Consider the following 13,389-nt stretch of genomic DNA (forward strand, 5'->3'; position numbering starts at 1 on the left):
TTGTAATTCTTTCATTCTTGCTTGTTTTGAGTATTGTTTTCCGGTCTGGTCTTCAGCTGTTGAATGTATTAAAATTCTTATTCCTAATATGGACATCGATCTCTGGCACTATTGTTCAGTTAGTTCATTATACAATACATGTTGCCTGAGATTTTTCATAATTTTGACTATCCTTTGCATTCAAACCTAACCAGATAGTACCATCCATCACATAATACTAGGCATGCAGTTAATTTTAAGGTATGTCTTCATAATAAGGTTCTACACATCATAGTGTTCCAGCTATTACCAGATTGAGGAATGATCTTTCTAATCAGGCAGTTGAATGGTAGAACTTCAGAAGTTCAGACTTGCAGTAAATATTTTTATGTTGAATAGGCTGAAATAAGTCTCTCTTCATAGTTTATGTATGACATCTATTTTAACATCGTTACTGATCTTAAAATATTTTCTAGTCACTCACTTGGTCAGATAACCTCAGGTTTCTTGACTTGGTTCTATTCCACCTCTTTGAGGAGAGGAGCTCCAGCCACCAACTATAATGTCATATGAATCGGTTTTAACATTACCTATCAAGCGTGCCTTTGATATGCATTTTGACCCGGACATGTTCCATAAGATCAGCCAGTCTTTTTCCTTGGTTTCTTGGTCTTAGGATAGGCTACTTAAGTTTTAGGCTGAGCTGGATAATTCCACCATTTCACTTAAAGAGCTGTTACAAAAAACTATACTGTATAGCTTCAGGAGTGTTGGTGAAGTGGCGGCCTTTCAGAGGGACTGGGAGTTCATTACAATAATTCCAGGTTGTTTTTAATTCTGACTCCGGGTCTCCTTTTTCTAGCCAAAAACGAAAAGCCTCTTCAGAAACGGGAGCCATTATATATCTCGGATCTAGAGTCAAGGAATAGTAACCTCTGTCCTGTGTCAACTTTAAAAGCATACTTACAGTTATCCATGTCCTCAAAAGTTTGCTTGTTTCAAAATACCCAGACCAACAATTCCCTTTCGACAGGGGCTATCCATATTTTGATGATCTCCTTAATTAAAGAAAATGAACTTGTCTCCATCCCTAAAACCAACGATGTAAGGACAATTGCTTCTTCACTAACATGCAATTTCAGGACAGCCAGAATTTTACAGGTTTGTCTGTACATCGCTGGACATGGGTGTTCATAAACCACTATCTGAAACAAATCCAAGAAGTACAACATTCACGCGTGGTACTTGTTGCATTCGTGACCCATGCAGGGACACCTTGGAAGAAAGGACAAGGTCCTTCTTGAGAAGCAGAGTAATGGAATGTCAGGCAGCCAGCAGTCTTCAGTCATTGTTATGAGGTAAGAGTCAGACTTGTTAGTTTTTCTTCTTACACTTGGGAACATTGTCATGGGTTGTAGGTTATGCTTGGTTGCAGATGGCTTTCTGGAATGGACAAGAGTCTACTGAATTACTCTGGTACTTAGACTTTGAAGACCTCACAGTCCTCTAACCTCAAAAAAAAAAAAAAAAAAAAAAAAAGTAGGGAAGTTGAACTTTGTTTGTGTGCCTTTGATCAAGAATGGTGGTCAAGGGTTGTTTGTGACATGGATACGTTGGCGATAACTGAAATAATGGTCCTTTTTTGTAACACCATAATGACGTCACTCATAGCAGGCGTCGGTTCAGTTTCCGAGGTGCTGTGGCAAGTTGAAAAGAGCCTGAACTTGCAGGTATCCCCTATACGCATTAGGTCCGTGCTTCACACGTTGATACACTGGCCCTAGAGCAGGGGAACAATACTCTTTTTGATTAAGTCATATTAGATTCCGTTCTTGTAGCGTTTAACAGGAAACTCCCTGGAACCACACACCGCCATATCAAACAAATTTTCCTTCGTCAAAACTAATTTTTAGTTGGTTTATTTACAATTTTGTTATTTGAAAAATAATTTAGTTACATGGTACTGGGATTAACTTATATTGATATTATATCTATTGGTGACAAAATCATTTAGAATTTTAGAGAAACAATCTGAATCCTGTATTTCAAAGTACAGTAATACCTCATCATTAGAGCGCTCCAACATACTACCATTCCGAGATAGGGGCCAACCTCCGAGCAAAATTTTTCACTGAAATACGAGCACGCTTGCAGACGCTTGCATTAGATGACTGATTGCTTGGCAGCTCTCTAAGCCAGCATCACTCGTTCAGTTTACGTGGTCATTGACTCCTGTACAGCACACATCTCCTGTGTTGTGTTTGCATTATTTACATAATTTTCATTGTATTTGTGAACATTCTTTGTAATAAGTGATAGGTCCTAAAGTGTGGTAAAGTTAGCAGTGAGAAGAAAAAATTCAAGATGGTGATGGAGATGAAACATGAAATTATCGAGAAAAATGAGCGAGTTGGCTTGCCATTACTAGTGGAATACATCGATGATAAAAAAATAGTAGAAAAGAATAAAAAGTTTAGAAAAATTAAGCTAAGTTCCGTTAAGTTAATTTTATGTAGAAGTGTTATGCTATGTGTAAGGGACAGTATCAATAGGGTACTGTCCAACTCTCTCTCCTTCCCTTCCTTCTCCTCCGCACACACTGCCGCTTGCTGCTATTGTCTGTCTTGAAGGTAAGAACTCCTAATAAAACCACCTTTTATTTCACATCATAGTAATCATTTATTATATCAATTATATCATTGTGTGTTTACAGTATGTCTATACAGTATAACAATTAAAATAATTTTTTGAATGTTATTGTTTTTTCTGTTGTTATTATCATTGATTTGGGTGTTTTTAGAGGGCCAGAATGGATTAAATTTTTGTAAAGTTATTTTATATGGGAAAAATGTAATTGAAATGCGTGCAAATTTACCTACGAGCTCGGTCCAGAAACGAATTATACTCGTTTATCAAGGTATTACTGTATTTAAGATAGTTTGTTACCAATAATTTACATAAGGTGATTAAAATTTTAGTTATTGTGCTTTATTTTAATTTTGTAAATGACCTAGCCCTTTTCTTTCACTGGTAGCCCCCTTGATGAAGGGATTATCTAAATGGAAGACAACCTGTGAATAGTGGTTTTTCACACGCCTTTGTTTAATACACGACACCTACAAGGTGTTCGCGCGAGGGTTGTAACCTCTGCATTCCATGCTTTTATCTTTCTCTAGTATATTTGGAAGATTTATATTAGGAAAGGTATAAGGAAGGACCTTTCTCACCGGCCGTCACAGGCCGCCCCAGAAATATTACAGTATTACACATTGAATACATGAACGCAATAAAAATTTTCTAAAGTATCAGTACAGTACAGCACTACTAACATTTTATGTACAAAGTTCTACGCAGTAATCTTGAAGCATAATGCAACACCTTGTATTGTCGACTGTTTGGCGCGTGGGGTAGCTTAATGTACGTATTGAAGGCCGACTTATTATATACTTGCTCACCCTCATCCCCATAACTTGTGGTGTCAAGAGGATAGGAAATAGTTTTGTCTTCAAGACAGAAACAATAGCCTCTGGCGAGTGACAACTTCGCTTATCATTCATTAACTGCAAAATCTCATTACACTAATATCTTGAGATAAGAGTAGAATGCGTTTTTGGACCAAGCTCGTAAGTCAATTTGCTCACATCTTAATTGAATTTTCCCCATCTAAAATAACTGAAAAAAAAATTAATCTGTTCCAGTCCTCTAAAAACACCCAAATCAGTGATAACAATGGAAAAAACATGTTTTTAATTGCTATATTGTTTAGACATACTGTATACACAATGATATGATGAATGATTACTGTGATATGAAACAAGATGTGGCTTTATTATGGTTCTTACCTTCTAGACAGACAATTGCAGCTAACAGCGGTGTGTGCAGAGGAGGAGGGACGGAAGGAGAGAGTTGGACAGTACCATATAAACTGTTCCTTACCCATAGCGTAACACAAACTTGAAATCAACTTAACTGAACTTAGCATAATTTTTTCTTCAACTTTTTATTCTTTTCTACTTTTATCAATCATCGATGTATTCTACTCACGCGCGCGAAAACCATGCTCATGTTTTTCCATAATTTCATGCTTCATCTCGACTCATCATTCATTTTTTCTTCTCACTACCAACGTTACCACTTGCTCTTTAAGGACTCACCACTCATGATAAAGAATATCCACAAATACAGTGAAAATCACGTAAATTATGCAAACACAATACGGGAGATGCTCAGATGTTAACAGAAGTTGACGACCATGTGAACTCGACGAGTGTGTACGAGGGAAATTTCAGCCATCTAGTGTTAGCGTCAGTATGCGTGATCGTATCTCGGTGCAAAATTTTGCTTGGAGGCTGGCTTGTATCTCGGAATGCTCATAAGTTGGAGCACTCGTATGTCGAGGTATTACTGTATTTAACAAGAGACACGTGTCTATAGAAATGAAAGAAAATGGAGTGTTTAAAAAATTTTAGGGGTAGAAGTCGATTAAACTGAAATTCCATAGAAGAAGCAATATGAATATCAGATGAGTATAATAGGAATAATTCAAAATATTTTTATAGAAATTGTACTAATTAACTCAGTCAAAAGGGAGGAGTATGAATAAGATACACAAATCATCATGATAAAAAGTTTTATTATTTACAAATTGTTGCAACAAAATGTAGTCTGTGAGTGGTACATGCATTAGGGGTAAAAGGTTCTATTTGTAAGGAAAAGATCAAGAGCTGAGGTTTGTTGTCGGAGAAGGGGAAGAGGTTCGAGACATTTTTGAGGGAAATACTTGAAGACCAGGGAAGTATATAGATCATGAAATATATAAGGGGATTTTTTCAGCAGTAGGACCAGTTAATATCATTGCTGTGTTACATTACCATATGCTTTCTGTAAACAGAACTCATCATACATCAAACATTCATGCATATATACCCAATATTTTACAGCCACTTGTATTAAAAAAGGTAAAATACACCTACCAAAAGCAATCATATTAACCAGAGGCTACTGTATACAGATAATGGGATGGCAAAATATTGAACAGGATGGAGTACAATCCACTTCATAAAAGAAAAAAAAATATATTGGATGATTTTCATACAGAATATCCTTGCACCATGCTTTCATACATTGTATTGCAGGATGTGAAATAAAAAATATGGAAGCTTGAAAATGCTGAAATAAGTGTATCAGAATAGGATACATAAAAATTTATGTTGAATATATAGAGATTGAAGTTCTGTCTCTTAGAAGAAACGTAATCTACCAAGTCACTGAAATAGTTCTGTATTGTAACAAGACTTCATGATGCAAAGATATTTTGCGGGCAATATTTAGGACATGTTTATTATAAAGTTATCATCCTCTGAAAGAAAACAAATAGTGTGCTAAGATTAACACATCAGCTTTATGATTCATAATTTTCAGTAAAGGAGAATTTACATTTTTGTTATTCTTGCCATGATGGCTGAATATATAGAACATGCAATAAAGTACTGTATATGAAAATGTCTGGATGCTGTATCTTTCACTATCACAATTCCAAATATCATATCAGTTTGATAACATCTAAAAATGTAAATGTTAAGCCTTTTTTCATTTTACATTCTTTATCATATTGTTGATAAAAGAAAGCCAACGAACAATTGGTCATCATTTTTAACATGGATCAGTCTATTTACCTGTGAGACAAAGGGGTTCTCAACTTCTGGAGATCACTGGTTTTTAGAAGGTATGTAAGAAGAAGATGTTAAGGATAAAAGGGAATTATGTGGAAAGGACATGATGGGTACTAGGTTTGTACATTAGCTTTTATGATGGTTGTGGCAAGAAAATTACTAAGATACTGTATTCACATAGGCTCTGATAATGCTTTCAGAGAAACAAACTCTTCCCTCTAAAGGGAAAAAACCGTCAATCACAGCATTGGGGGCAAAATTCTAAAGCTTCTCTTGAGTTTTTTATTTTTTCTTTAAAAATTACACAAGGGAACAACTCCTGAGTGAGTCCTAGGTAACTATTTTGGACACGGACATCAAACCTAAGCAGGAAAGTTTAGATCTTGGCTGCTCATGCTTACTTCAAGTTCCTCTTTAGAAAATTGCCCATGGACTCGAGATATAATGAGGCAGAGTAGTAATTGTAAGAAAGAGGCGCTTATGTGTTGAAGGGAACAAAATTCTAAAACATCACATGAGTTCTAGATATTGGTAAAGCTTACTTATCAGTAGATCTAGATTTATACATATGTAAGTATTAGCATCAAGTCCTGTGACTAATTTTTAGTGAGCCATTCATTCACTGTTTTAGAATTTTGTCATACATAGGAGTGCTACAGGGGTAAGGCTGACTATGTGCATCTTAAATTTTGTACTGTGGCCCATTTAACCATTGTACATCAATTACATTCTTCAGTCTTTAGGGGTTCTACTTTGATTGATTGAATAATTACTTAAATCTAAATGTCAATTGCTTTTAGGAGAGAATTTAGTATGTAGGAGCAATTTACCAAAATCAAAATATTTTTTAACAGTACAGTACACTAAAATGCATATTCATGTCAGTGGTGAGTTTTTAAAGTTATGGCATAATAAGAATTTCCACATTTAAATTTTACCAGTCATCTTTTTCTTTATAATAGTACATCTTTTAAAATGCCATTCAATGCTATACCCCTAAAGGTGTTAATCACCGATTTAAAAAATTATAATTTTTAAAGATGAACTAAAATAACACAGTACTATAAATCTCCTGTAAGTCTGTTGGAGGTCAGATATTTGGTGACAAAATAAAATTTGATTGATGCACTTTGAAACCTTTAAAATAAATTACAGCACATTGTTATTCTTTTCTATTAAAGGATTTTTACTCTACTTTCTTTTGAAGAACACTAATTAGTTTGTAAAATAATGGTGACAAAAAATAATCAATCACATTGTGGTACACTTCATGAAAAGATTATCATCAAGCCTTGACAGTCAGCCATGTTACTGTTGGTATCAAGTAATTTAATTGGTCCAAGTGTAAAAGTTTTATTACTAGTAACCTCACAGAGGTATACTTTTCAAAGACTGGAATTAACCTCAAGGGACTGGTTATAAAAACTAGTAATTAACTAAAATGTTGGTATAAGCCAATACTAAATTTTGACTTATCACAGCTTTATGAAGCACGGATAACATGAGTGATTGTTAAAGCGGACTAAGTATCGGCACAAACATTAATTATAAAAAAATCTTGAGGATGAGTAAATTGTCGAGAATATTGAAATTTTGAATATGAAGCTCATCTAGAAAGTTTTATATAGTTACTGTAAGATCACAATGACAGTGATGAATACGACTAAAACAAAAGATATGATTCAGATCTCCTGCTTTTATGGTTTGCCATATAGGTTACCTTTACTCTTTTTTTTCTATTTTTCTAAAAACTTGCCAATTCTGTCAAGACCATAAAAATATGCAGGTAGAAATGTTAATAAAGGGTACTATATCTCTGATGTAGTATTGAGCATCAAAACAGAGAGGAATTATTAGCAATAAATGAAGATGTTTTTGCATGCCTTCACAGCCAAAAGATCAACAGTGTGAGAAGTGGAGAATTCAAAATATCTTAAGATGGCTGTAGGTTCACCTTTTCCATAGTCACTATTGTAAAGTATAATTTGTAAATGGTCTAAGCCAGAAAGACGTCCAACTTAAATGGGTAGATTTTCATTTTATAAAATACTGTAAAATTATATATTAAAAAGAAATTAAATGATTCAATAGAAAAAGAAGAAATGTAAGAGTGTTTCCATACAGATAATCAGTATCTCAAAACAAAAGCTACATAAGCAGTATATGAAATAATATGTAAATATAAGTATCTACATCGACCAACTACACCACAATGTAAGTGCTTAATAAATATTTCCTGGTTCATATAAAGCCATCCTTATGTCATGCATCAGCTGTTAACGTTTTCATGACGTCTGAAAATACAGTATATTTCCTACTCCAGCAATATACATTTTCTGTGAAATATGCAAAACATTACCTTGTACATAGTAAAGTTTTTAATTAAGATATTCTCCTTGCTTACCTACTCAAAAGTTTCAACTATAGAGTCTTCCACCATTACAGTAAAATACTGTACATGGTACATTAAGTTTAGAGATAAAAATATATTTTCTTGTAAACTAATAGTTTCCTAATTCATTCAACAACAACAGCCAATATTATGAATACATTTATGTACATTATATATGAATGTGTGTGTACAAATGCAAGTGATCATATATATATACATTTTACGCTACTCAACACTACATGATAAGAAAACAGGAATTCATAGATGTATATGTAGTATATAAGTGTGTGTATACATATAGTACTTGCATATTAATATTAAAAAAAACCTATATCACTGAATCATGAATATTTTTAATTTAAAGTAACAGTAGGATGAGCACATGATGTAAGTCTTGAGAAATAAGGATAATTTGAGAGTCCTTATTTCTTAAAAATTATGAGCCATTCAGATTCATAAGTTACAGAGAACTTATATAAAAGTCTTATCCTAAAGATGTGCACAACAAATAAATGTAGAAATGAATTCCATTACTATATGAAAGCAGGAGATCCAAAGCTGAAAATCAGTTAATTAGGTGTGATTATTAGAAAGGTTTTTTTTTTTTTTTCACAAAAGCTTGCAGAAAAGAGACCCGTCATTTACTAGTTTGATTTGATCATTCTTTCAACAAGGTTACAAGATCTACGTATCCCGAGAAACATTAACAGTTGTTCAACTATCAGAACTTGGCTAACACTCCATCATCCGATCTTTTATCAATGAAATAAGACTTATGTTAGAAGATCTTTGTTTAGTTTATCTAGCTAATCTCAGTTTTTTAATTGGGCTTATCTTCCATCACTAATGCGTTGTAAATAAATTTTCTTTTCTCAAACGATAAAACATAAGTAAAGCAGTGTAAGTTACAAAAACACATAGTATTTAGTTACCATTAATGCAATTATTTTCAAAATTATGGCTGAGCAATGCAATGTACAGTAATCCTAAATGAATATCTCTTAGGCAACGTAAGGTGTTCACAAGAAAAAACTAGGATACATCCGAACTGCTTCAGACATGAGATTCAAAGAGATACAATAAATATAGTGTAGATGAATGCCCGGATTTCATAACAAAATTACAGAAATACATTTAAATTCATGTTCACTCGTCAGCTCTGACAGGTGTTAAATACTCATTTTATAGCTTTCAATAAATACTCTTGTATTTCATTTTTATAAAGGATTGGTAACTCACAAAATGCTTATTATATGGTTATCTGATCTAGACCTTTAACAAGATGAAAAATTCTGTATATCCATTACTAAATGTACTGTTCAAATATTCTAGGCTGCCATACTTTTATATTACAATTAATCAGAAAAACGGTCATATAAAAGTTTGAACTTCACGAAACGTTTACTGTCATATGCAAAATAACTTTGCATTACTAGGCTTATGTAAAGTGAACAGTCATTGAATTTTAATGTTAAACCTAAAATAATGGATAATTCCAAGCTACAAAGTGAAAATATTAAAAACTAGTGTAATATCCAACACTACTGTGGTTAAAGGCAGTTTTAAGAACAACTTGGGCAAAGGATAATGTGCCGATCCTTAGTGTACAACCAACTATATTTACATTGGTATTTATAATGTTAAGCCCTCACATCTTTCCAGAAAATATCTGCGTAAGGCTTAGGGGCAGAATATGAAACTCATATTATCAATAAACAAGTGGCACAGTATGAGCCAAGACAAATAAGACTTATCATAAGTGGGTTGTGGATCACCAAAACCATTTTTAACTTTGTATTACAATATTTATACTATGATCTAGACTACAACCATCCATCATACTCTCAAGTTGTTAGAGAGCAGTAAAGGTACAAAGTGAAACTGGAGCCTCAATGAAAGTTTGTGTCTGGAGTTAATTCCAGGTGCCCAGCTGCAAGGAACAGATGATCATATAGCACTTTTTTTTTTTCTTTTCCAGGATGGCTCCAATATTAGAAATTTTTTGTTGTTGACAAGGATTATTTGTATAAGGCAGCTGGGGTTAAAAGGGAATAAAGGGAATATATATATAATGTATATATATTTATATATATTTATATTATTATGCTTTAGAAGGGCTAGGTAACATTTATTTTGCAACCTCAGAAGTGGACTATCACAATGCACAGTTCAGGAGCCCCACTATGTATCTGTTTTATGCTAATTGCACCTTCGTGTGCTTGTCCAAGAGATAAAACAGCTTATAATGAAATCTAGAAATGACTGAAACCATTAGTCTTTTACAATTTACTTAGGTTTCACCACTCAAGTATCAAAAGTTTTTCCAAGTATTTCAAACGAGCACAAGTTTCAGATTGTGACAGTAGTGAATGTTAGTAGCTATTATCTGAATATAGCCTGTCCATTCCCTTCTATAAATTAACAACTCTTATAAAGAGGGAAAATGAATACACAGAGTTGCATCAACTGATCATCATCACAAGGATTGAAAACAGGGAAGAAGGCTACAGGTGAGTAATAAATGCTACAAACAAACACTAACTGCTACAAACATAGGCTAAATGCTACACATTAAGGACTTGACGTGTAGGAGGTCGGTGTGGAGAATGGTAGTCGTCATCTCTTGTAGGTGGTAACTGTCGTCGTCCTGCAGGTCGATCAGGAGGGCGATCGTACATCAGACCAGGATCTTGAGGAGGAAGCCTGTCCACGTATTCATCATCTCTTAAATCTCTAGGGTCTCGTGGATCTCTCATGTCTCGAGGATCACGGGAAGGAAGAGTTCTTGGGGGTCCATGTCCTGTTGGGCCTCCACGATGATACACTGTAGAGAAGCACAACATGAATTTTCCAAAAAGCAGTTGGCGGCACTAATTATTTAATGAATATCAAAATACTGTATATAAATACTACTATGTTAAAATTAATGAAGGACTTAATAAGTTTTACTTCACTTTCAAGAACAATATAGTTACTTTGCAAGTGCAGAAAATTAATGAATACTGTATAAGTAATTACCCTATTCTGTGATATTACAAGTAGTAAAATTCAAAACAAAACCAACCAGTTATTAGAGGGCTAATTATAAAAGAGACAAGAGAAGACCATTATAAAATGTGTATAATTTTAGTTAAACACACAACATTAGCACTGATACTTTAGGGAACAATTCATCAGTTAATATTTCATACTTCAATGATTTCCATTTGCTAAATTATAATGAAATTTGAAAAGACCAAGTTTCTTAAATTTTATTAATTTCATAGTATTGTCTTCGCTTGTCATTAAACTATAATCAAACTGAGAATACTGTACTATAAAAAATAAAATATTCACAAAATATGATTAAAAAATTGTTTAAAATCATTAACTTATAAAAATCTGAAAAATATATTAATATAAGCATCATGCATCATTAAACAATGTGCAAAACATAGTCTACCAGCAAAGCATAGTGAATTTTTAAAACAAACATTAAGCCAAGGATCGTTTTTGGTTAAAATTAATATTCAACAAATACTGTAGAATGAGGTGTCAGCAGCAACCAGTGAGCTATGGCCAGGTCTTAGGACATGGCAAAGCTAACAGTTGAGACACTCATGGCAACCAAGGGTCAACATAAAAGTGCTCAACTAAATATACCAGCTGGTGTAGTGCTGAAGAGGTATGTGGGCCATACTGGCTGACAACCTAAGTCACAAGTGACCTTCAGTGGCCAAGCCAGTTAGGCCACACTAACTACTCAGTAGGGTTGCTTCCCGGGGCATTACCTCTCTCATCCGGATAGCGAGGGTAGCCGGGCTCACGAGCCACGGACCCGGGAGGACCTATGGGGATGACACAGTTAGACAGGCATTCATTCACAGCCAGCCCAAATCCCATTTAGTATCATTATAGATACTGGTATACATGTACTTCCTTTTGCCCTTTTTAACAGCTAGAATAACATAATACTGTACTGGAAAAAAATATTTGTCACTGCACAGTAATAGAAGGCTACTTATGTATGAGTAGAAGTCTACTGTACTTGAATTTTTTATGTTTTAGTAGAAATATCAAAAGAGCAAATAGCATACATCAACCAGTTTCTATCAAACACTTCAGAAGATGCTGTGAACTTCTACTTCCTTTGAATAAAATATGGATTAAAGATTTTTCTGGTTTTTGGTTTTAGTTTTTTTTTTCAATTTTAAACACTACTGAAGGTGAAGCTCACAGCAGATCTGAGATGAAGAAAGTTAAGAATTTATTGCCAGAGGAGTTATGAGCATAGATTTATGGCTTTTCTGACATTGAGACATTTCTATTGTATAAATCTAATAACTTAAATGTGCAATCACATTTACCTCACTGGAATTACCCAAAAATATTAACATCTCAATAAAAATAAGTATGAATACCATATACTCTATTTTACTTCATTATTTTATAATACTGTACACCTGTACTAAGCCAAAATTGAGCTTATTCTCCAAATGACCATTTCCTTGTAAAATCTGGCCCTTGTTACTAGAACAAGACAAAGTTGATTTCTACACATATGAAGTACTAACTCAATTAATTATACTTCACTACAAACAAGGATACTATAAATAATTACAAGAACATATGAAAAAGTTATAGTAACTATTTTCCATAGGTATAAATGTTATTTAATGGTACAAAAATTGCTACGCTGCCCTACATGATAAGAAATGTCTCAATTGCAAATTTGGGTCTACCTAATTAATTGTACAAAGGCTCTGTTAGCATCAACATCTAAAGCATAGTTCTAGGGAGATGAAATATAGCAAGAGGAGAGTTCTCTTTTTTTTTTTTTTCAGAGAAAAAAGGTTTTGATCCACAGTACATGATTCTTGAAAAGTTCATTCCATGGTACATCTTAAGCAAGGAGTAGAAGTCGTTTCATCACAAACAACGAAATACGCTTTTACTGAGTAACACGAGTAAACTTATTTTGTATGCACTTTATCTGAAGCTTTAATAATACCTTTCCTTTACCAATATCAAATCAATATGTATATCCATTTTCTTTTCAATACACATCTCATACCAGCTGAGATAAGTGGCTTCTACAAATAAAATACAGGTATGTATAATTTTAAAAGTATTCCAGGGGTACAATATTCGACAGCAAAGTATTTTTGTTAGATGTCATTAACAGCCATATGCAGTATTGCTTAAGACTGTATCTGCTATTTTATTTTCAGTGAGCAGTCAACAAAAGGAGGGGGAGCTATGTGGAAAGTATGTAGACTGACACTGTAATGTGTAATGGGGATTTTGAGTACTTACACTAAAGTATAAATAACATTATATATGTAAAAACAAATACTGTACAAAGTG

General features: G+C 33.7%; 1 protein-coding gene across 1 annotated transcript in view; it reads right to left on the minus strand.

Moving 5' to 3' along the window:
* Positions 1 to 4,592: 4,592 nt before the first annotated feature.
* The window catches only part of LOC137639422 (voltage-dependent L-type calcium channel subunit beta-1-like), a 75,435-nt gene continuing 66,638 nt past the window's right edge, over positions 4,593 to 13,389 (minus strand). The window contains exons 9-10 of the mRNA XM_068371696.1: positions 11,814 to 11,870; positions 4,593 to 10,867 (exon numbers count right to left, since the gene is read on the minus strand). Of these exons, the coding sequence (XP_068227797.1) occupies positions 10,608 to 10,867; positions 11,814 to 11,870 (317 nt within the window). The 3' untranslated portion in view covers positions 4,593 to 10,607. The remainder of the gene's footprint in view (positions 10,868 to 11,813; positions 11,871 to 13,389) is intronic.

The sequence above is a fragment of the Palaemon carinicauda genome, chromosome 4 (assembly GCF_036898095.1).
Source record: "Palaemon carinicauda isolate YSFRI2023 chromosome 4, ASM3689809v2, whole genome shotgun sequence".
NCBI lineage: Eukaryota > Metazoa > Arthropoda > Malacostraca > Decapoda > Palaemonidae > Palaemon > Palaemon carinicauda.